Source organism: Diadema antillarum, unplaced genomic scaffold, assembly GCF_040938485.1.
Source record: "Diadema antillarum isolate AM-2024a unplaced genomic scaffold, OU_Dant_1.0 seq00000501_RagTag, whole genome shotgun sequence".
Taxonomy (NCBI): Eukaryota; Metazoa; Echinodermata; class Echinoidea; order Diadematoida; family Diadematidae; genus Diadema; species Diadema antillarum.
Genome location: NW_027271458.1, coordinates 442,703 through 467,428, shown reverse-complemented (window position 1 = coordinate 467,428; position 24,726 = coordinate 442,703). Strand labels below are relative to the sequence as shown.

Sequence of the window (24,726 nt, the reverse complement as noted above, 5' to 3'; positions counted from 1 at the left end):
ACAGCACTCAGTTAACTTCTATGGTTCAGATAGTTTGAGGCGGTATGCAGGTAACCAACTGGGTGCCTTATCTTTTCCACCCTATTAAATCAAATGATTAATGAGAGTTATGAATAGTTGGAATGTAATGTTTGACACCCATCGTTCAAGCTAAAGCCAGTTTGTACGTTATGATACTGTACATGTATATTGCTTCTATTTGCTATTGAATACGTGTATATAGCAAGTTGGCTGTCTGTAGTGTCAGCTTCGGTATCCTTATTTGTGTAGTGTTTTTTCTTCTTCTTTTTTGTACCCACATTTTAATATTGCTCCGCAGTTATTATACAACACTTAGTAAATTTCTATGGTTTTGGATAGCTTGAGGCAGTATGTAGATCTCAATCTAGGCTCTTTTTTCCATTCACTCTAACTAAATCCCTAATGAATTATATGAATAGTAGGAATGCAATGTTTGACACCAAGTAAATTTCTATGGTTTTGGATAGCTTGAGGCAGTATGTAGATCTCAATCTAGGCTCTTTTTTCCATTCACTCTAACTAAATCCCTAATGAATTATATGAATAGTAGGAATGCAATGTTTGACACCAACCTTCTGATCGTCTGAGCTAAAGTAACCTTTATGTTATGATACTCTTCTGGTATGCATACTGTTACAAGAGTCTTTATAAGAGTCGTTGTCTTTGAGATGTTGTTGTTGGATATAATAAACTAAACGGAAAGGTTGTTTATTAAAAAAGTTTATTTGACATGCTTGATAACAGATATAATTTGGAAAAGATATATTTTTTGATACAAACTATAACATTGAGACACCGTGTTGGAAATGCGGGATATCTTACTTGTAAGTCGCAGATTTGAGTATTGTATCACAGTCCTTACATTACATTCCAGTGTATTCCACTGCATTTGTACCCTCCAGACATTCATCAATTTTAACGAGTGGCGGCAGTTCCTTAAATGTCGAGTGTGTAGCTTATATTCATTGCTTCTACTCCTATCAAAGTGTAAAATGTATTCCTTGTTTCGTTTATTTTTTTCGTGTGTTTGTCTAGTCATATTGTCCTGCGAGTTTAAAATGTCGATGCGCCGCTCTCCTGCATACCGTATATTACTGCCCCTGTTCCTCCTCCACTTCTCTCTGGGTCTTTGCCTCATACACTTGACTGCACTCTTATTCTTACCATCAACGAACATGGTAATGCCATCTATTTATGATGGATAGTACGACTCAGGTTGTGAATTTTCCTTATCACTCTCTAAACAATGATGATTTTTTTGATATGTTTAATCATGGTTCGGTAACTCATGAAACAAATGAATCCTACAGTAAACGTTTCTGTGCAAACTATGATTTTAATTCTCATACTAAAAGTGTAAATTTTGGTGAAGATAATAATGAACAATATCTTAGTTCTGAATACTTTACAATCAATCAATTCAAAGCTTTAACTGAAATTACTCAAAGTTTTTCGTTGATGCAACTCAATATAAGGAGTTTGAATCGTAATTTTGATAATTTTTGCTGTTTCATGAATGACATTCATAAATCATCTTTCTCTGTAATTGGTCTGAGTGAAACATGGATCAGTCCGACTTCTATGCCTACGTTCTCTCTTCCCGGGTATGATTTTATAGAAAACAGTCGTCAGCACAAGAAAGGCGGAGGAGTTGCCCTGTATATAAAGCAAAACCTTGATTATATTATTCATAGTGGATTGAACTGCATGAGTGAAGCTGTAGAATCACTCTTTATTGAAATTAACGTGCCTGGTTCTAGGAACATACTTGTATTAGTCATGTACCGACCTCCGAATTCTGAGGTTCAAGATTTCTTTACTTACCTGCAATCGTTATTGCAAAATCCAATTTTTAACAATAAAGATTGTTATATTATGGGAGATTTTAACGTAGATTTATCTAAGTTTCAGACATTAACTTCTGCTCAGAATTTATTAGATATTATGATGTCCTCATCTTTTTTACCCCTTATAACAAAGCCAACTAGAGTAACTAATCATTCAGCAACACTTATTGATAATATATTCTGCAATATCAACCCATTACCCTTTTCTGGCATTGTTTTATCAGATTTGTCCGACCATTACCCCATATTTACTCATATTCCAGTTAATCGCAAATTTAATTTGAATTCTTCTGTAGTGTATTTTCGAAAAGTTACACCAGATAATATAGCTCGGTTGCAAGATGGTTTTAATGCAGTAGATTGGTCTGAGGTATATGATGCTGAGGACCCAAATTATGCTTATAATTTATTTATGGGAAAATTGAATTTACTCTTAGATAAGTATGTTCCTTTAGTTAAGAAAAATAATAGTAATTATAAAAGATTCCCGAGACTCCCGTGGATATCAAAGTCCTTGTTGCGGTCAATTAACCGAAAAAATAATTTGTATTACGCTGATAAAATCAAACGTACTGAGGAATCTCGTCATAAATATATTTCATATAAGAATGTTCTTACTCAAATTTTGCGTTGTGCAAAGCGAAAATATTTCAGTGATCAGATACATTATTTTAAACATGATATCCAAAATACTTGGAAAGTTATTGATTCGACCATTAATAGAAACAAAGAAACATCCCGTATTACTACAATCAAACATAATGATCTTACAATTGTTGATTCAAGGTTTATAGCTGATGTTTTTAATCAATATTTTTCACAAATAGGAAATAATTTTGCTAAAAAGATTCCAAAATCTCAAAAGTTATTTGTTGATTTTTTACAAACGCCTAATCCCAGCTCCTGTTTTTTTGCTCCCACTCACCGGAACGAACTAATTGATATAGTTCGGAATTTAAAGAGTAAAAAAAGTGTTGGTTATGATAATATTGATAATGTTCTTTTAAAAAATATCATAGAGTTTGTTGTTGACCCTTTGGTTCATGTGTTTAATTTGTCTTTAAGTAATGGCGTTGTCCCCGAGGCTATGAAAGTATCTAAGGTTATTCCTATTTTTAAGAAAGGGGATAGGGAAGACATCAGTAATTATAGACCAATATCTTTGTTATCCACTATCTCTAAATTACTGGAAAAAGTTGTACATTTTAGACTTTTGGATTTTCTTAATAAGCATAACATTATTTCTAATAATCAGTTTGGTTTTCGGCAAGAACACAACACATCTCATGTAGTCCTTACTTTCTTAGATAAAGTCTCCAAAGCCATCGATAAATTTCATCATACTATAGGTGTGTTCCTGGACTTCTCCAAGGCCTTCGATACCATTGACCACAAAATACTCCTTTACAAATTATCCCATTATGGTATTCGAGGCATGGCCTTGGAGTGGTTCAGGAGCTACCTTACTAATCGCAAACAATTTGTTTATATTAATGGTCATAAATCTGTTATACATGATATCACTTGTGGTGTACCGCAAGGAAGTTTACTTGGTCCACTTTTATTTGTTCTTTACATCAATGATATTGAACATTCATCAAGTATTCTTTCCTTTCTATTATTTGCTGATGATACAAATGTGTTCTTTTCGAGTTCTGATCCTGTGTTATTGATTGATACTATGAATATCGAGATAAAAAAGTTACTTTACTGGACTAGAGCCAACAAATTATCAATTAATTTTCAAAAAACTAAATGTATGCTTTTTAGTAATTCTTTGGAAAAGTTATCTCAGAACATTTATTTGGATAATGAAGTTGTAGAAGAAGTTTCTTCAATTCGATTTTTAGGTTTGATCCTTGATAATAAGCTCACTTGGAACTTGCATATTGATTCAATTTGCCGTACAATTTCTAGAAATGTCGGCGTAATCAATAAAGTTAAATTTTATTTCCCCCAAAATGTTTTATTTATGTTATATTCATCTTTAATTTTACCCTATCTGAACTATGGCATTCTCGCCTGGGGCAACACTTACTCCTCATATCTAGAAAGAATATTATTATTGCAGAAAAAAGCTCTTCGTATTATTTGTAGAGAGTCGTGGAGATGTCATACAAACGATTTGTTTTATCAAAATAATGTTTTAAAAATTAAGGATTTGTATTGTTTGAATTTAGGTCAGTTTATGTACAAATTGATAAATAATTCCCTTCCTTTTGCGTTTGATTCCATGTTTATTCAAAATAAAACTGTACATTCATACCCCACGAGACAAATCAATGAATTCCATTTACCACTCTCTAGGACGGTTTTGGCAAAGTCTATATTCTCCTTCGCTGGACCTAAATTTTGGAACTCCCTTGACAGCAGCATAAAAGAATCTCTAAGTTTTAACACTTTTACTTTGAAATTAAAGAAAATGTTTATCAATTCTTATATCACTGGGGATTTGCATTTCGAAAGTTGCTAACTGACTTCTTTGCTATTAATGTCTTTACTTTGTTTAATCTATTTCATAACTGTTATACATATTACTTATAGATAGTCCACTTCTTGGTAAGACCAAAGTCTCATGTGCCCTGGCATTGGCCCTTGAACTCTTCCTCCTTTGCCCTTTTCTCTCTCTTCCTCTGTCTTCCTGTCCCCCTCTGGCCTTTGACCTCCTATTTATTCTTTCCTCGCGTATGTAAGAGAGCAGCTTTGTTTTTGTCTGTGTGTGCGTTTTGTGTGCGTATACTTGTTTTATTTTCTGTTTCCCGAGGACTATGTCAAATTGTCTTGTTACATTATTATTATAATTTTCACGACTCACGAGGGGACTGCATTCTACAAGCTTGGCTTTTTAGCAGTCCCCTCCATTTCCGACCTTTTCTTTCTTATGATTCAGTCACATTTTGCCCATGTATTTTTTCAGCTAGTATGTTTATTGAGTCATGTAAACAAATGACGTGCATCTAAATTTCATTTGGAAATGTAATAGTTACATTGTACTTAATTTGTTTATATGAAATTGTCATATTATATGTTTTGGCCGGAAATGAAATAAAAATGAAATGAAATGAAATGAATGAAGGTTGAAATTGAGATATCTTGTATACGCATATTTGCTGGAATCAACATTTGAGAAATCACCAAAAAAAAAAAAACCTGATTTTTTTTTTTTGGGGGGGGGGGGGCTGAGGGAGGAAAGGGTCGATTAAAAGTGGAAATTCCCCTTAAGATACATGAGGGAACCTTCAGTTTTCGGAATGTAAGTGATAAGTCTTGTGCACTCAGAATTATTCAGAATTTTTTGTAAATCTAAAAAGTGTACTTGGCTAGGGAAAGAGGCACAGAGGGGGAGGGTTTGGGAGGGGGATACCCCCTCCCAAGCACGAGAGATTTTGCATATTGTGAATTGAAATTCAACGATCTGGTGCACACTTTGAGTGAAATATTAAAAAAAAATATCTTATTTGATGAAAGGTTGCAAAGGAGACCCGCTTCATGTGTATGCATACAGTATACACGCATTTTTTTTTTCCGCCTCCCAAATCCCCGGTCCAAATCTTAGGGGGGCGACCGCCCCCATCGCCCCCCCCCCCCCCCCGGCTACGCCAGTGCCCTTGAATACATGTCTATCATTGGCAAAAACATCACTGAAGACTGACCAGGGTGGTATACTATCGATGAAGCGAGCACATCATTCCTTGCCAGTTTGGGGTAGCCTTTCGGAAACTGAAGGATAGCTCCCACAAAATATCGATGCTCACACCAACAGTGTGAAATAATAAGACAACGATGACCCAACTCAAAATCGATATTTTGTTTTAGATTTGATTTCATAATCTTGTGTTGTTGTGAAATTACAAAACAAACCATCTGAATTTTGCACATATTATCAAGGTGTCAAATAGACTATTGGTGCAAGTTTTTGAAGCAACAATGAACACAGGGACAAATAACTTGTTGTTATACGACAAAGGATCGCACAAACTTGAAACTGAAATGTATAATCAATAGCCGAGTTAGTAGTTATAGAGTAAGGAAAATACACATAAATGTGATTCCATATCAGAATTTCAAGTTTTGTTCCACTAGCACTTGGCAAGAAATGATTTTTGCCTGGATTATACAGCTTACCTCCACAATAACGGATTAAATCCAATCCAAACATTGGAAGTATCAGATACGTACCGGGTATTTTGAGTATAATGAATTATTGGCTGTTTTACAGATATTTTAACCCCATGATGGCCATTTTGGATGTCATCTTAGATGCAATTCCTGGTTTTAGAAACTTTCCCTTCACTAATCAGCGTGACAAAATAGTTTTAGTTGAATTGTTGACCTCCAAAATATAGAAACTGACACAAACATATCACAAATACACGGCATTTATTGACAATTTAATAGCAATTTTATGTCCATGGCCACCATTTTGGGGGCCATTTTGGACACCATTTTGGATTTAAGGCTTTCCCATCACTAATCACTTTGAAAATGATATCAGTGGATTTGTCGAGACCTCCAAAACATAGAAACCGGCACATATATCACACATGGTCGGCATTTATTGACAATTTAATAGCAATTTCATGCCCATGGCCGCCATTTTAGGGGCCATTTTGGAAGCCATCTTGGATTTAAGGCTTTCCCATCACTGATCAACTTTGAAAATGATTTCAATAGATTTGTTGACCTCCGAAACATAGAAATTGACACAAAAATCGCAAATATAGGCCAACTAGTGCCTATTATATGTCAATTTAAGTCCACGGCGGCCATTTTGGACGCTATTTTTGGTCTTTCCTTTGATCATTTAGCTTCAAAATTTCGACTGATGATAGAAGACATGTTAGACTCCAATAACATATCAAAATCAGAAAATCGTAAGTTTTGACCAATTTTAATGCTCTGACTTCAAACTCGATTTTCACGGCTTCGACCGTGCGCGACTTTAGGACCTTTTTGTTGTAGCGAGTCACATAAACTAGATCAAGACTACCTTGTCATAGAATTTTATGCAACAACAATCATCATGGTCTAAGCATCGTCTATCCAACGTTAGGCCTACTGTATGACTACTGCACTGGGTGGTTATTCTCGGCGTAGTCTTCTAACTATTGTTACATTCATTTGGGGGCCTAACCGTATTTCCGGTCATTGGAAACAAGTGGTGTGATAAGGACAAGGATTTGTTCGGCGCGACATTTTCCACTGGTCTATTCAACGCGGCGCCACGCTTCTTGTTAAATAGACCAGTAGATAATCTCGCCCCTCAAGCAATACTAGTATTCGTGTTCAATGCACGCGAAAGTTGTAAATTATTCGTATAATATATTGTCTTAGTTGATTACACCCAGAAATCATGCATATATTTACATACACAAATATATAGATATAAACTATATGATGGATGCCTACATATACATAGGGAGAGAGAGAGAAAGAGAAAGAGAAAGGGGGAGTTTGATCTCAAAACGGGTAAACTCCCTTCTTGATAAGTTGAAATATTTGCTAATAAGCTTATCAAAAACAAATAAAAAAATTGTTACAAACATTTTTGGTATGTTCAATCATAATGTCAAACACATTCCCTTTCCCGTTACATAATGTAGGTATCTCCAGAAAGATTTCATTTTTACCATACTCTTCTGACTTTATAATTTTGGATATACTTTAAACTGTCTGTAAATGACGCTTAGCCTTTTTTTTTGTAATGAAATACGCTCATATACATATGTATATATTATACGCCCATATATGTATCTGTATGTATATATATGTCATGCCGTCAAACCCCCGTTTGCGGCGAGACCCCATCGCCAAACGAAGCTGATGGGGTGCTATACCCCCCTAACGATTCCTCGTTTGAGAAGTGGGAGTAGATGTATTTGCCCACTGCAAAATAACTTTCTACTCAGGCGTGGCAAACCTGGAGGCCAAGCCAGGGTTTAATGACTGCAGCAGCTGTCATATTACGTAAGAGCATGATAAGGATATCTGCCTGTGGCAGACCATTCAAAGTGCACTCAATTTTCTCTATTCTTTCTCAAGTTTTAGATTTTATATTCTATTGAGAAATTCTGTAGTCATCCGTTTTGAATTTCGAACGAAAAAATTTGACCCATAAATAACGAAAATACAGGAATAAGAAAGAGAGCATTGTAGAAGTTTGTCGACACACACACGCACCATGGAGCTACATAGCCCATGCCAAAACCAAAACAATCTCCTCCTTTCGCGGGTGAACCCCCCCCCCCCCCCCCCGTGGCGGTGACTGATGCTTAGATTAGGGTCAAGAAACAGGTGTTTAAATATCTTTGGTTTTTAAGTCCTTGATTGCCAAGATATACCTGGCATTGTCTACAGGGGTGTAGCTTCTTCAAACGAGAGATTTGCCTCATGATACACATACACTATAAACACACACACACACACACACACACACACACACACACATATATATATATATATATATATATATATACTTATAACTCACATTTCAAATAGGCCTCCTAACTACTTTGTTTAAACCTACGCGCAAAGTTCATACATAAATTGATAAATATGCATAATTTCTTATATGTGTGTGGTGTTTTTTTTTTTTTTTTTTTTGGGGGGGGGGGGGGTCCTGATGACGGTCGACAAATTTGACTTCCTATAAAGGTTCAGATTGTAAGTTAGTGTGCACTTGTACACAATAAACTATTTACACAACTGCGTTGATGTACTAAAAAGCAAATCAAGTTACATCAAATTGCTAACTTGCTTAAATGGTGAGAAACTCTTAGTTTCGTGTTGAATTGAAAACCGACACTGACTAAAAGCCTGCTTAGATAATCATCTTTTAATACAGTCTTTGACGCTATAGTCACTGAACAGGGAACAGAAACAAGTTATCTCTTTAATGCATTTATTGTCAGAAATTACGTGCCACCACATCATGAATATCAGATACTGCCAATCATAAGGATGGTGCGAAGTAAGAGATTATGATGTATTCTAGAACATGTGCCAATGATGGCGAATATGTATGATATTCCTTGCTTCATGATTTATTTTAATATCTAATCGTATAAACATGCAATCCCATCACCTTAAAATAAGTATAAGAGAACAACTACTTAAAGATAACAACTACTTGATGGATTGATGATACACATTCTCTTTACACAATTCTTGAATATCTATACAATTATAAAGGCCATAAAACTACACTTAATTACATGTCCAGCTCTTCAGACTTCCGAGGTTTTTTTCTGTATTATCCTTCTTTCCGGCTCTCCATTGACAGCTAGTACTACAAGGCATTTTCAGTGTTTTACAGTAATGCCATGTTTCTGTATTCTTTGGTTCAATTTTGTTTTTGTATGTATGTGTGTGTGTGTATGTGTGTGTGTGTTTACCCTGTGTCTCGTATTTGCAGTTACTTGAGATTCTACTTTTGTCACCGTTTGTAGAGTAACTTGATCTTTTGTTCCCTCGATAGCTTGAGTTGGATAAGACGTCTAATTCTTAATTTTCTTAGATCATAGATAATGTACCGAGTCTGGAGTTGCCTGATATTTATATGTTAATTTGTTCTAAAACTACTAATGAATGATTAAGAATAAACGAGGAAGATGAAGATAGCAAATATTCTTGGTAAAGAACTTTTCATTCTAAGACAACCGCGACTTCCTGTCGGGTAAACGCCCAGGTTTGGTCGATTTCTGCTCACTCACAACTGCCGCATTATTCTAAAAAGATATGGAAAGGAAATAGAAGAAGAATCTTTCAAAAATACCTTTAAATTAACCGAAATATTTATTATTGAAGTCTTTAAAGCCTCAATGTTTTGGGAAACCACATACAAGACATGCACGGAGGGTTCTTATCAGTTAAACAAATACAATGTTACAATTTTGTGTTTTCCTCTTTAACAAAGGTAATTATGTACAGTAATGTTGATTCTTTGTAATGGACCAAGATGTGTCTTTTTGGCTGAATGATTCAAATATTTTTCATCTTTTTATTTTCTTTTCGTTTGTTGTGTTTTTTTTTCTATCAAATGGAAGAGTATTTTTTTTCTGCCTCTTGTCGAATTTAAGATTTGAAATAAATTCCAGATAGAAATATGAATATTTTTTCTATTGTGAACTTTTTTTATCGGACACACTCTTATTTCACTTTATAAAGATAATGTGAAGAGTATGTTCGCAAAAACCGATAAGTCCATATTTGCCAAATGGAGATATTTGCGATTAAAGGTCAAGAAAAATGAAAAGAATAACAAGAAAATTTTTGCTTCTTTTGACCATAACTTCAAAAATGTACCTTTATATGTAGTGACCAACATCATTTAAAAGGTACTATTTTGTACTTTATGACAGAGATCATATTTCAAAATCTTCAAAAATGGCCTTATCGGTTTTTGCGAACAAACTCTTCATGTTTTCAATGAAACATTTGCACAGCTCGAGTGTGAGATCTTAATATCTAAATCCTCTTTTCTCCTACTTTTCTATGAAATCACGCCCCTAACTCTTCAGTCACGTTTTGAATGGGTTACATGCGTTTTAATGCGTTGAATGCGTTTTAAACGCGAAATGGTTCGATTTTTATAGAGTTAAAGCCGAGAGCTCATTCTGTAAAGTATGTAAAAATGCGTTAATTCATTTCGGACAACTTTTTTTTGTGAGTTTCTGACTTGGGCAGTCACATATAGAAACCGTTTTGTTTTCACCAGATTGAGAATATAGATAGCCACATTATAGTGACATATCCTAGCCAAAATCTAGTATGAAAAAACTCTTGGCAACTTTTGTTTGCTATGTTTCTTGAAAGTATTGTGCTATCCCAGTCTTTGTACTAACCGTGCACTGGACCTTCTCCGTACAGTTCCATGCGCATGCTGATGTGGCCATTCCAGGTCAAAGGCAAAATGCGCACGTACTGACAGATGACGGGTACTGGAAGCTGGTTGGTCACAATGGTGTCGCGATCCGAGTTTCCTGTGAAGATCTTAATTTCAAAGTAAACACGAGAAGAAAAATGGAAAGATTTAGAAAAAAATCAGCTCACCATGTTATGGACATTTCCATAGCCCTCATCAAAGCAGTCAGCCATTATTTCAAGATATGATGCAACAAAACTTTGTTACACCAGAATAATTAAGTATAAGAAAGGCAATTGTATGGATGATAAATTTGGGACCATGGTTTATGCTTCGTCGTAAAAAAAGATGTTATGAATATGTTTGGTACAATAGCAGTTCACTGTACTTATTTGTCCTTAATATTTGGATTTCAAGGCAGCAATGCTTTGAAATGTAATGATATTAGGATGCTGTAAGAAAGCTTTATCAAGATAATTCTACGAAGCATCATTTAGCGATGAAGAGTGAATACTCAATCGACATCTTGAAATGCAGAGAGTTAAAGGGACAGATCGAGTGGTCTCTCGTTATGTCTTTTAAAAACCAAAAAGTATACGTGAAGGGTAATTGCTCTTTGAATTTACTGTACACTGTCACGTCCGGAGCTTTCTTTTCCAACGACGACGGATATCTATCTCAACCAAAGTTAGATTTTCTTGATTTTTGTTTGGATTTTTTTTTTGTTTTTACTGATGTGTTCTTCGAAAAATTTTTGCATACACTTTACCCGAAAATCTGACAATGTCTTGCTACCAGTAAGCAGTTGTAAAGAGGTATATAAGGTTTACCATTTGGAGCGTTGATTAAAAAGAAAAATAGTTAATCACATTTATCACATGTGATGCATGATGTGCAGGCAGTTGTATTACAAAACATGCTTTCATAAAATTGCAATAAAGCCTAGAATATGAGGAGATATCAACATTTTTCTCAATAAACCTAATAACTGTAGACGGTTTGGTCTAGAAACAATTTTATCATAATAACTGTTCACATTTTGTATATTTGACATACGTAAGATTGATTATACTGATCATGCTGATTATCTTTTTTACATTGGTTGCTTGGAGCATTTCGAAGCACTGAAGTTGGGTTTTTGCTTTATCTGGAAATGGGAAATAATGCCTTAAATCCTTACCCTGTCTGCCCCGGGATTGGTACAGATGCCCTGAACAACGTCAAAGGTTGTTCCATCCAAACTGCAAGCCACCTTGTAGGTTCGTACCCACTGACTGACGTCCTGGCGTCCCTGAGTAGCCACGGCAACGACGCGGTAGGGGGTCAAGAAGTCCACCTGTGGGGCATTGGGGGATAGGAGGGGGAAAGTAATAATTTTTCAAGTGTGATCGTCGAACTCCTAATGTCATGTATGATCCAGGTAGGTTTTCATGCATTTATCTCACATAGTTCTTTTTTTTTTTTAATTTGGCATATTCGCAAGATGTGACCGTGCATCACATGACCAACCAAAAGTCGCATGCACGACATCCTGATTGTACCGGAGAAATCAAAATAGGTGAAAAGGACCAACGTAGTCAATCTCGACTTTTTTTATCTTTTTAAAAAGAAATTATATTTACAAAATCGAGTTTGATATTATAAAGCAATTAGAAAATCGAGTTAAAACACTTTTGTATGTTCTTTTTTTTATTTTGTAGAATAGTGTGATTAGGAATATCGTTATGTGTCTTATTTTCTTAAAAACCTTCACCTCCTGTAACTTTTGAATGGATATTGTTACTGCTTTGAAAGTGAATAGTCGTGAACAGAATGTATCAGTAGATTGGGCATATTTTCAGTATGACATTAAATCTCTCCATTGTTGTTGCTATGGAGTTTTACATATTTTTTTGTGTGTTTGTGTGTTTGTGTGTGTGTGTGTGTGTGTGTGTGTGTTTTGTGTATTTTGTGGTCCCATTCATTGCACAGAGCACGCGTTTGGTAAAATTATGGGCTTGAATAGACCCAAGTAACTTTTCTAGAGTGTGTGCCTTATTTCCAATATTTAGATAAGTCAGAAGAGCCTATGCTATTAGGATAGAGTTACATACCATTTTAAGGATTGAAGTATGTTCTTGTAAAATCCGTATTAACTATTATGGCGACCTTTTTCTTTTGTGATGCAGGATCACAAATTACACAAACTGACACACAGACCAATTTGGAAAATAACAATCAATGAGTAATCAACTAACATGAAATCGAAAACGAGACAACCAGTAAATGCAAAAAGAAAGAATGTCAGTCAAAACAATACGCATATAAACTCAGTTGGAATGCAGCTTGAGCGTTTGAGATTTAATTATCCATGTGGTCTACCAACAACTCGCTTTATGAGTGCGGTTGGTATTTCAGCAACAAGTGATCTGATCAGGATGGGCAGGGTAAGCTAGGTATATTGTGGAAATGATCTTAAAACAAAAAGCAAAACAAATTAACGACATTGTTTTACTGTAATTTTTTTTTGTATTTCTGGATTTTATTGATCAGATCGAAGAACATCGTGATTTTTCACAGGGTATATGACAAATACATTTTTGAAATCACAAAACAAAAGTTTGATAGCATTCAATGATAGTAAAACTACCAGGCGTCTGATCCTTTTTTGGACTATAGTCTCTAATACACGTTAACACCAATAGTTCTAGAATCGTATACACAGAAAACGAGGGGAAAAATAAAAATAAAAACAAAAAGGCTTCTATGGAAACACCAAATATTACCAAAGACCAGACAAAACAAAACCAACTGTAAATTTACTGTAAATTTTGCATTCACTTCACATTATTGCATTTTTTTTGGTATTGATTTGAGGTATTTATCTTTGTTGTTGCAGGTGCCATTGCAATAAAATCGTCATTAATTTACTTTAGCATCATTGTGCAAAAAAAAAAAAATTAAAAAAATAAAACTTCTAAAAATTTTTCATTCAGGCTGACAAGAAGAATGACCGTATTTTAAAAAAAAAGTTGCCGTGATAGCATTCCTATTATTTCGCAAACACTTCTTACCAAACCGTTTGTTACACAATCAAGGCAATTCATTTTAATTTAAGTGCATCATAGTGTACATAATCACAGAGCCATACTACAAAACTAAATATCAATTACCTGTATCCACTGGTTAACATTGTTATGACGAGCCGACCACGCTCCTCTCAGATTCCCCACACGGGCCAGGTTGAGGCGGCATCTTTTCGGCCCGTGATCTGCGTTATATTCACTTGACGCAGACAGCTGAGAGTCGGAGACGACATTACTCTCCAGACCTAAAGGAACTATGTCCTTTAAAATATCTTTTAGAAAAATAAAAGACAATCGATTCAAGTGATTTCTTCCATGCTACTTCTAGCATTATACTCTTGTACTTTTTGAATATTTTTTTTTTATTTCACAAAACAAAGATTACAAAATAAACTGTGACTCCCCAGCTCGAACAGCCACGAAGAGAAGGCCAAAATAAAATGCCCTTTGTTCTAGTTTCAAAAAAGAGGATTTCTACATAACTTATTAATATTGGACCATCTTGATCGGTTCAATGATCAGGATAACTTGGACATGTCCTGAAAAATAAATTTGAAATCATATGTATTCTATTCGTAGTGAAAACAGCGGATGTCAGAAAAAAGAGAGGATACAAAGGTTTTATTCGGTTTTATTTGAAAACGTCAACTTCTGAGATTAGGTCGTAAAAAGATTAATCTTTCAGCTATTTCAGGCAGGTTCCAGGAAAGGCAAACTAAAACAACAGCAACAACAACAATACAAAAAAAAAAAAAACATGAGTCCGTCAAAAAAAAAAGACTTATTTTGGTCTATGACAGAGAATTCTATTCTGCAACTTTCTGTGGATGTTGACCTAGGGGGTCCCAATTTTAAATGGCCTTACCAGCGACTGGACCTGCTCCAAGAAGCTCAACTCTCATGCTGATGTGGCCTAGCCATTCGTGAGGGCGGAAGCGCACGAAACGTGCGGTCAGTGGCGGAGAAAATAGGTTGGTCACCTCGGTTGTGCGATCGCTGTTTCCATCAAAAACCTTTAGAAAGAGTTATGTCATGATGTTTAAAAAGTGGATTGTTTAATTTTGTTTGTTTTAGTTCTTTCTATTTCTGTATTTAAATATGCCTACAGGAATGTATAGACTCACCTATCTCAGTTTATTGAAAATCGAAATAAAAAAAGAACTGAATATAAACGATTAAATGTAAATGTTAAGAAGACACGAAATGTTCTGCTGTAAAAAGAACGGTCGAGGATTTTTTGTAAATTATTGGAAATGTTCGTCTTTCACCGTACAAGACGAAATTTGAGCCATGTCTTTCTCTTTTTCTTTGTCTCCGCTCGGTACGAATGCGCATGACGAATCGTGGGTATGAGTAGTAATTCTGGTGCATAATTGCTAAGATGCGATAAAATGTCGATCATCCCATTACGAAAATCGTACCCTGAATTATAATGCGAATTTCCACCGCCTTGAAAGAATAACTGAGAGGTAAACCTGCAGTATATCTTTAAAAACAAAATCAGGGTAAATAGTTCATGTAATTTTGCAACGTTTGCAATTTCCAGGACTTCATATATATAGGGTTATTTCTGCTCGAAATGTCATCCTCTCAGTACGGAATTCACCGCAGGAGCTGCAACAACAACAAAAATAAGCAGCTGGTAATTCAATGTCCTCTCCTACGGCACTACATACAAGATGGAGCAAAAGGCAAATAAGTACAGAAATATGATAACAAAAATACTAAAGCGAGAGAGCGAGAAAGAGAGTGTTTGCTTGTGTGTGTGTCTCTGTGTGTGTGTGTGTGTGTGAGCGCGAGATGGAGAGAGAGAGAGAGAGAGAGAGAGATAGGAATAAGGAAATGGGTCTGACGATAAATGCAACTAGGCACCTTGTCTTGGGGAGGCAACCCGTTATCCTTTACCACCGTCCAATCTTGGCCATTCAAGCTGTGTTCGACCTTAAAGGACGTCACCCATTGGTTTGCGTCAGCTCGACCCTGCGTAATGACCCCAGTCACTCGGTAGAGGCCGCGCAGGTTAACCTGCAGGTATTGGGAATGGTCGTTGATCTGTGCGGACCAGCCTCCCTTCCTGGCCCCTTGCAATGGAAGATTCAGGCGACCGCGTGCCGCGTTGTGGTTACCGTCAAAAACGGTAGAGGCGGACATCGCGGTATCAGGGATCCGGTAATCTTCCACGCCTAGCTTTTTGCTCGCTTCAACCACTAATTGATATAAAACAGATAACGCAAAAACAAAAGAAAAAAAAAGAAAGAAACTGTAATGATGACTTCCCTTGTGTACGGAGGCGACTTCCTATATCAAATTAACGTTAAAAGATGCAATCTCAAGTATTGATGTTAAAACCCGTACATGGTACCCACACATGTGACAATGGGATCACAACCGATTCATTTATGTGGGTTCTTGCAACCGACCTTAGAAGATCTTTTCAGTTGTGAAAACTTGTTTTTCTTCAGATAAATGAATAGATATATGAAGATTGAAATTTACAAATAACTATGAACATACACTTTTGATAGTTATACCATATAAGTGTAAATGTGACCCGCTACAACAACAAGGTCCTAAAGTCGCGCATGGTCGAAGCCGTGAAAATCGAGCTTGAAGTCAGAGCATTAAAATTGGTCAAAACTTACGATTTTCTGATTTTGATATATTTTTGGAGTCTAACATGTTTCTATCATCTGTCGAAATTTTGAAGCAAAATGATGAAAGGAAAGATCAAAAAATAGCGTTTTTCTGAGCCATGTTTTTTGGCGTTTCAACGAAGCAGAAACTGGTTCGAAAATTTGGATTGAGCGCCACAGATAAATTCCGCCCCTAACAACGACCAGAGTGATCTCATTGGTCAGTTTGTTGGTTGCTGCTAACCGAAGCGTGAAGCTCGCACACTGCCCAGTCGACTGGTGCGTGCGGGCGGGGTGCGCTATGCTCAGCCGCTTCTCACATCCTGGTCACTGATTGGTTGGTGAGGAGACCGCCGACGCTCATGTGCTTGAATGAACTCTTCGGGGGTTGCTAGGGCTTACCTTCTATTGTCCAGATGTGAAAACTGACTTGCGTGTCCCTTGATTGCGATTGCGTCGAAAGGATGACTTTTAGGGCGCTTTTCTCGAAACAGTGATTTTCCAGACGTCTCGACATGCTATCTTTTAAACATCGATATCTCCGCAGCTGATTATTTTGATAAAATGTGTTATATATCAATTTAAAGCAGAAAAATTAGGGGATTATATCATGCCATTTTCAAATAATCGACCTCACCCGACTTTAGGATGATTTTGTTGTAGCGGGTCACAAATATTTACACATGTATGTAATAGGACTAGCTGGAGTGATTAAATGCAAAAGTAGATGAAGTAATTCATATCGATATTATGTTTATGAGATTAAGAATGCATTATTTCTTGTTATCTTAACATTTCCTGTTATGTAACGAGTGCAGTATAATTGGAAATATATTTTCCCTATCTGATGACGGCCTTACTATAAAAACGTGAAAGTGCTGTTTATCTGTTTTGCCTTTACACGTTTGAAATACATACCTGTATCTTATTCATATTAAGGTTATTCTTATGTCTATGCAAAGAGATTACAAAGAAACTATGGAATTTGTTGTTTTGTTTTGTTAATCTGAACAATGAATTCGTGTGAATAAAGTATATTTCAAAAATACATATAGGGCATGCAGTCTTCTCTCAACTTTGCATTTTTTTTTCTTAGCAACAGCGAGAACAATGTTACTTTAAACAACAAAAGCTGCAGAAAAAAAAAGTGCTCTTACAGGTGAATGGTCCCTCGCCAACCAGCTCCCACCTCATGCTAATGTGATTGTGCCAAGTTTGCGGATGCAGCCGGAAAAATCGTGCCGTCACTGGCGGGCTGATGCTGTTTTGTACCGGACTGCTCCTGTCGTAGTTGCCTTGGAAGACTACAAATCATGAAGTTTACTTCAGTTTTTTACAGTTTAGCCTGTTCCTCAATATAAAAATCACGCCCATCATAAGGCGACTGACCTAAGGAGGCTTATGGATATACACCATAAGCCATACAAGCATGTTTATACCTATTTCGAGTAATACTAGTGATGAAAATAAAATACCATGCTCCTGCCAAAAGCAAAGTAAACGTCCCTTCAATTTGTGGACTGTTTTGTTGTGTCTTCTACTATTCGTGTATTATTTGCTTACTTACATTTTCAAAGATGTGTTGTCTTGAAATTAACGTTGGTTAGTCTTAAAAAGTTGATCTTTCATTACACACACGCCAATTGATTGTATGCGTATCAAGTTCGAATTTCATAACTCTTTTTTTTTTTTTGGGGGGGGGGTTAAGCTTCGACTGTGTTATTTGCATGACCTCTCCTGAAATTAGATTGCATATGAGGTGAAGCGTTCCTTTAAGCTTTTATTGGTATTATCCGTGTTTTACTGATTTGAGAGTGACCGAATTTCTTATGTCACTCATAAAAACTGCGTTTGGACTTGTCCTCTCCTCATCCTTAAATGTCCATAACTCCATCTTTATCAGCCAAAGAAATTATAGGCAGAAACCTTCGTAGAATACTTCACACATACCTATACATTCATTCATGAAACGGTATCATCATTACCGTGGGGATTTCTGATGATAAAGACATATTCCCCCCCCCCCCCCCAAAAAAAAAAAGAGAAACAAGAACAATAATAGACCTGGTCTTCGTTGCAATCAGTCACAAAAGTCCAGTCTTTGCCGTCTATGCTGTAAGATATTTTATACGACGTCACCCACTGGTTAAAGTTCGTTGATGATTCATGCCTCCCTTGCGTGATCACGCCCGTCACCTCAAAGGCAGAGCGAAGGTCAACTTGGATCCACTGATCAGCATTATTTACCTACAATGTTAGGAGAACATTTTTTTTTTCAGTACATTTTCAGTGATAGAAAGTATTATTCAAATAATACATGAAATCGAAATTGTATTTTGGATAAAAAAAATGTATCCTCTTGTGATTGGTTGAAGGGGCGTCGCGTGAATATAAATATATCAGCTATGTTTAAATGTCGACATGTTTGACACTCCTTAGGGTACTCCTTGCAAAATGACGTTACTTCTTTGACGCCATTTCGTAAATATTATGCTACATGTGTATTTGCAAAATGATATCACAAAGCAGTTCTGAAATTGTGCGCAGATTTGCACCGTCACACTGTGAATAGTAACAATGTCAATCAAAACAACTGCGACAAGACAAAGCAATTCTGATATCGCGCACTGCTTCGAAGTTTCACTTTGTGAGATGTAATAATCTCTAACAAAACGATTGTGACATCACGAAGAAGTTCTGACATCGTGACGCGCGCTGATTCTTAGGGTCAGTATATAGAATCCTTTTACAACATTGCATCCATCACGAGTCATAACTCGATCTCTTCGCATAACTCCATGCATCCCTCCATTTACGCCTCGGTGCCTCCGAAAAGAAATACCACGTTTCACTGAGAAGCTGGGGCTTTTCAGTTAAAAGGTCTTTTGGAGTCAGTTCTGCCAATAGTTTTAACGAGAAATTCTCATGGCAAATTTTATTCGAATACAGTACTCTCCGCATAATCGGGTAGGCTCGGGCAGAGCTTTTCTTACCCGATTAAGCGGAGTACCCGATTAACAGAAGAACACGTCTCATTCACAATTGACACACACAATGTGTATGTACATGCATTTTACACTGCACCAAACACCTACACTGTATGCTTAACAAGCGTGCTTGCACGGCACATTATACATACCTTCCAATAACACTTGCTCAGTCACGAGCAATAATTTACAATCTTTTATGAACAAATGCGTCTTCAGAAAACTTCGTCGTTTGACTATAGACTCCTCGCTAACACGCAGGCGTTTTCCGAAATGAACACATCTTTTTGCGTGCAATTATATTCACGTAGAACGTAGGGTTACTTTTCGAGAAGTGACTGCATGGGGAATAGTAGAATTATGAAGCTGGTGCATGGCCTGCTTTTCGTTGCAAACTTCAAGGGAGGAGCGCAAGTGTGATCAACTTCTGTCTGTCTATGCAGTTGTGAGTGCCAGCCACATGTGTAATGTTCGTTTCCGTGTGGCAAGTCGGTACACATGTGTTTGCATGATAAATCAATCCCAAAATGATCGGTCTTGTTTGCAAATTAAGTAGAGAAATCGATTAGCAGTGGAAAATTTGACATTCATGATTTCTTATTTAAGTGTTTATCTGCGATAAAATATTGGTAAAAATTAGATAAGAAGAAAATTATTTACCCATTTATGCGGAGAGGCAACCCGATTATCAGGTAATTTTAATGTGCATTGGAACTAATTTTGAAATTACTACCCATTTAAACGGAGTACCCGTTTAAAAGCGATACCCGATTACGCGGAGTGTACTGTACTATAATCGCTCATATAGTGCATAAACATAAATCATTAAAGTGAATTAAAACGTTTTCGTGAGGAGCTAATACGCGTGTTTTTTTTTTGACTATGCAAGGCCTTCGTAAAAAGTATATACATTCAGTCTATATACTCATTATGCCAATGCATTCATCATTTATACGACACATTGTACATTATATATTATTTGCTGTATGCATTTATTAACATTAATCGACATAATGAAATATATGTAACATTGTTATTGTAGTTGCCATATCATTTCACACCAGCTTACCCGAGCTGACCATGATCCCACTCGGCCGGGGATTTGGGGTTGGTTTAGCCGAGAGCCAGCTACGTCATGATTGCTGCGACCGTAGCTGGACGATGCCGAGAGGCTGGTGAGTGCGATCCGGCCGTCTTCGATACCGAGTTTAGCCGCAACTGGCACCACTATTGATTTCAGGTAATTGAGGGCGAAATATACTTCCAACTAAATCAAGCTGACTTTTACAAACTACGATCTTCGCAAAACTGAATGAAACGGGAGGAATTCCTTGAAAATCACACATATAGAATAATTGGATTTATTATTATTATTGTTTTTGATATTGGAATTCTTTTCACAGAAAATACCTACATGTGCCACGTTGGCATACCCGACGGTGTACATACTCTGCTCAAACGCACAAACCCGCCCAAACTGATCGATAAATCGCCAAATGCGTCGACACAATGAAAGCATTAATTCTTGCAATTTCATTTCTGTTGGAGTCATGTAGCTTGCTTTTTGTGTTGGCGATTGGCTATCAAGCGGTGTTCCGAAGTTTCTGTCACTTGTGTTCTGTGCGAAAGTGATGCCTCTGCAATAATGCAGATACTGGTCATTTGAGGAAAGAAAATCATAGATAAGTCAAACACTTTACATCAAAGCAAAGCTTGTCATTTTCTCTACAACTTTGCTCATTGCATGTCCAGGTTAACAAAAATCAAAGTTACATGGCTTTGAAAAAACAGAATTTCATTATTTTCCCAAAGCATGTATATGTTGTTGTCTCAGAATAATGTTGCACACAGAGGGTTTACACTATAGGCACATAAATAATTAAATCTCCAATGGACCTACACACGTGTATTCTTTTTTTTTTTTTTTCTTTCGTTGGTTGTAAACAATGCCTTTACTTTCATCTTGCGATAATCTTACAATACTTTGTCATTAAAACAGCTCGACTAACACATTTATTTCTTACTTCTGGCAAAGTCTAATACACTGTGCGTATATTTAAAATAATTCTTAAGGTCAAATACAAAGGTCTTTAAGTTCTAGAATTATAGCAGTTCCACCAACTACAACATCAGCTGTCAATGCATGGTGTAGTTTTTGGTTAAGAAGGGGATACTCAGGTTTCCAAAGATCTTTTGTGTGTATGTGTGAGATAATGAAAAACCTCTTATGAAATATGAAGAAAAAAAAGAAACATAATTTCAAGAGGGATTCAAAGTTAAATAATCGATGGATATTGCTTTTGAATTGGCTGAGATATCCAAAACAAAGGGAATCATAATCACACATTAAAACAATGGGACCCGCCTTTTTTAGGCTCGCTTTCCTTTATTTTGTTCTAGGATATCTCAGCCATTTCTAAAGCATTTTTTTTAATAAAATAAATTGTGAATTCCACTTAAAATTGTTTGACCTGTAGCATTAGATACTGTTATTTCTAACTATCTCGCCAAAAGTTCAAAGCTGAATCTTTATCTCAACCCGTACTATACCATCTCTTTAACGCCTCGTTTCTAAAGAGAAAAATCGAACGTTTCGTTAAACCGACATTTGTTTAATGATATAGTGACATCAAAAACTGCATTGTAAAGCACCTTAAAGGGCACGCAATGCCCGACGTCGTGTGAAATCTAATCACTGTGAAAAGCAAAGCAGTATAATCATACATTGCTCAAGTAGCGTATAAAAATTCCATTTGCAGTGAATGAATGGTTACCATTATCTTTATTTCACTTTGGTTTTCACACTAACATTACACACATCTTACTTTCTTCAGTGACAGAAATAATGCATGCAAATTTGTACAAAGTTAACGGTAATTGAGACCTTACAGTAACGACATAGTTTGATCAATGCTGCGGTAATCAAAGTGAAATGTCAATAATACGCATTGCATTGTTACGACAATTTTAATTCTGACTGTTGTATCAAGTTTCAGGATAAAACATACACACGAACACAGACACACAGACACACACAGTGGCTGAACCAGGAATTTTAAGGGGAGGGGGTAGCGCAAAAGATACATGTGGTGCCACTTTCGGGTTTAATCAACTGGATTTCATCGGCTGACAAACACACAAACACACACACACAAATAATAATGATAATAAAAAGACTTCAGCGCAATTTTCTGGTGCCGCTACTAAATATTGGCTGACAAAGATGGCTTCTATAAGAAAAAAAAAAAAGATAAAATGCAAATGAATAAAAGGGGGTATGGGAGATTGAAGCACACGCGCACCCTTTCATTTTTTTTTTCTTTGCACTGCTTTTATTTTCCAGAAAATGTCAGGAGTTGCGCCCCACTCCCCCCCCCCCCCCCCCTAAAAAAAGAAAATGGATTCGCCAATTCACATACGTAGCATTTATCTCACCGTTAATTGGCCCGTCACCAAGCAACTCGAACCGCATGCTAATGTGGCCATACCAGGTGAATGGCAAAATTCGGACGTAGCGGGCAGTAACCGGCATTGACAGTGTATTGACAACAAGACTATTCCTGTCGGTGTTTCCAGGAAATATCTGAATTTAAAAAAAAATGTAGGAACAAACAAACACAAGTGCAAGGTTAATACGTAGGATACTTTTGGATAAGATATGTAGGTACCCTGTCATTTTAAGTCTCGGGTAAAGTCTTGGAAGAGAGAAATATTACATTGTGTATACCCCAGCTAGTACCGACTGAAGATTCCTTGAATATCATAGCCGATTGTTCCGTAGAAGGAGTCGCAATATTACTCTCATTTCGACAATTTTCGAAGTTATATAATATCTATTTGCATGTTTTTGTTTGACTTTTATAAGATTTGCAAGCCTATTAAGACTTTATCAAGAGAATGGTGTGTCACAGACTTAATTCTGATATACTCTTTTGAAATTCTGACATTTTTTTATTTTTTTTTTTAGTGGGAAGGGGGCTGATGATAAATCATATCCAACCGGAAGTAGTCATGCATTTTGTCGGTCATCAAAATTTAATAATTAATGAAAATATGACATTCCCTTCTGAACCTGTTCACTGCATTGTCCATGGGGAATTGGTCTTGCGCTCTTGGCGGTGACGTAGCCGTATCAATCATGCCGATGAGCTAATTTTTGTGGGCGGGGCATAAACTGGTTGTATATCAACGTCTCGTGTCAAAAGACAAGCCGTACATTTTCACATAGATTGTTTTTTTTTTTTGTTGTTGTTTTTTTTTTTCCTGCAGACCTCGTTTTCAAGTCCAGCTACGAAATGAGCGTGAAAGTATACATATGTATCATTACATAGGTCCTTTAAAGAGTGGAGTCAGCCGTACCCGAGGTTGTGTATTGTCCCCGATAACATCCAGTAAAGTTGTCCCGCCGTCCGGCCTGTACTGCAGTTTGTAGCTCATCACCCACTGGTCAAGATCGGATCTACCCTGGGTAATAACTCCTTGGAGCTCATAGTCGGTACCTAGATCGACTTGGATCCACTGGACGTGGTCGTTTATTTGCGCTGACCAGGCTCCCGTCTGCCCTCCACCTGATATTCAGATTGCAAGGTGAAATCAGAATAGATAAAGTCTTATTATTTCTTTTTCTTCTTCGTCTTCTTTGCTCATTGAGGAACCCCCCCCCTAAAAAAAAAAATCAATCAATCAATAAAAAACAAAACAAAACAAACAAAAAACAAAACAAAAACAGACAAGTTGTACAAGGACAAGCTTCATTAAATACATTATGATTATTTATCAGAATTCTTTTAATTTCAGAAAATTTACCATTATGTTTGTCCGTGGGTAAACAGAAAATAATTATTACATTCCCATTCAAGTAAGATATGCTATACATGCATGGAAAGAAAGAAATGATTTATGTCCTTCCTACTTGCTTAAAGTGATAGCACAATTTAGGTTGAGGTGAGGGTATAGCCTTTTGATTTTTTGTCAAAATACATACAGAACTACTTTCCTGAGCATACGATTCAAGGAGGACTTCAAAATCTATTTGATAAGAATTAGTTTTGGAGTGACTGTGATATACCAAAAAAAAGTAAAACAAAGCGATCCTAATGAAAGATGGGTCTCGATCACATATATTACTATTGAATTGTATCTCAGCCATTTCAAAACCAATTTTCATCAAAAACAAATGTGATTTCCTCTAACAATAGTATAATTTCTATTATGCTCTTTCATAATCTATAAGAGGTTTCTCACTTTCTCAAAAAATCATCAGAAACGCTTGAAACAGGTAGCCCCATCTCAATCGAAACTGTACCACCC

The 24,726-nt window shown here is 36.4% G+C and overlaps 1 protein-coding gene across 1 annotated transcript in view; it reads right to left on the bottom strand.

Annotated features, from left to right (window-relative positions):
* Positions 1 to 9,131: 9,131 nt before the first annotated feature.
* The window catches only part of LOC139733873 (uncharacterized), a 28,746-nt gene continuing 13,151 nt past the window's right edge, over positions 9,132 to 24,726 (bottom strand). Inside the window, exons 9-19 of the mRNA XM_071644675.1 lie at positions 23,776 to 23,984; positions 22,852 to 22,999; positions 20,486 to 20,643; positions 18,484 to 18,676; positions 17,587 to 17,724; positions 15,669 to 16,003; positions 14,662 to 14,809; positions 13,884 to 14,068; positions 11,912 to 12,067; positions 10,712 to 10,859; positions 9,132 to 9,595 (exon numbers count right to left, since the gene is read on the bottom strand). Coding sequence (XP_071500776.1) covers positions 9,591 to 9,595; positions 10,712 to 10,859; positions 11,912 to 12,067; positions 13,884 to 14,068; positions 14,662 to 14,809; positions 15,669 to 16,003; positions 17,587 to 17,724; positions 18,484 to 18,676; positions 20,486 to 20,643; positions 22,852 to 22,999; positions 23,776 to 23,984 — 1,823 coding nt within the window. The 3' untranslated portion in view covers positions 9,132 to 9,590. The remainder of the gene's footprint in view (positions 9,596 to 10,711; positions 10,860 to 11,911; positions 12,068 to 13,883; positions 14,069 to 14,661; positions 14,810 to 15,668; positions 16,004 to 17,586; positions 17,725 to 18,483; positions 18,677 to 20,485; positions 20,644 to 22,851; positions 23,000 to 23,775; positions 23,985 to 24,726) is intronic.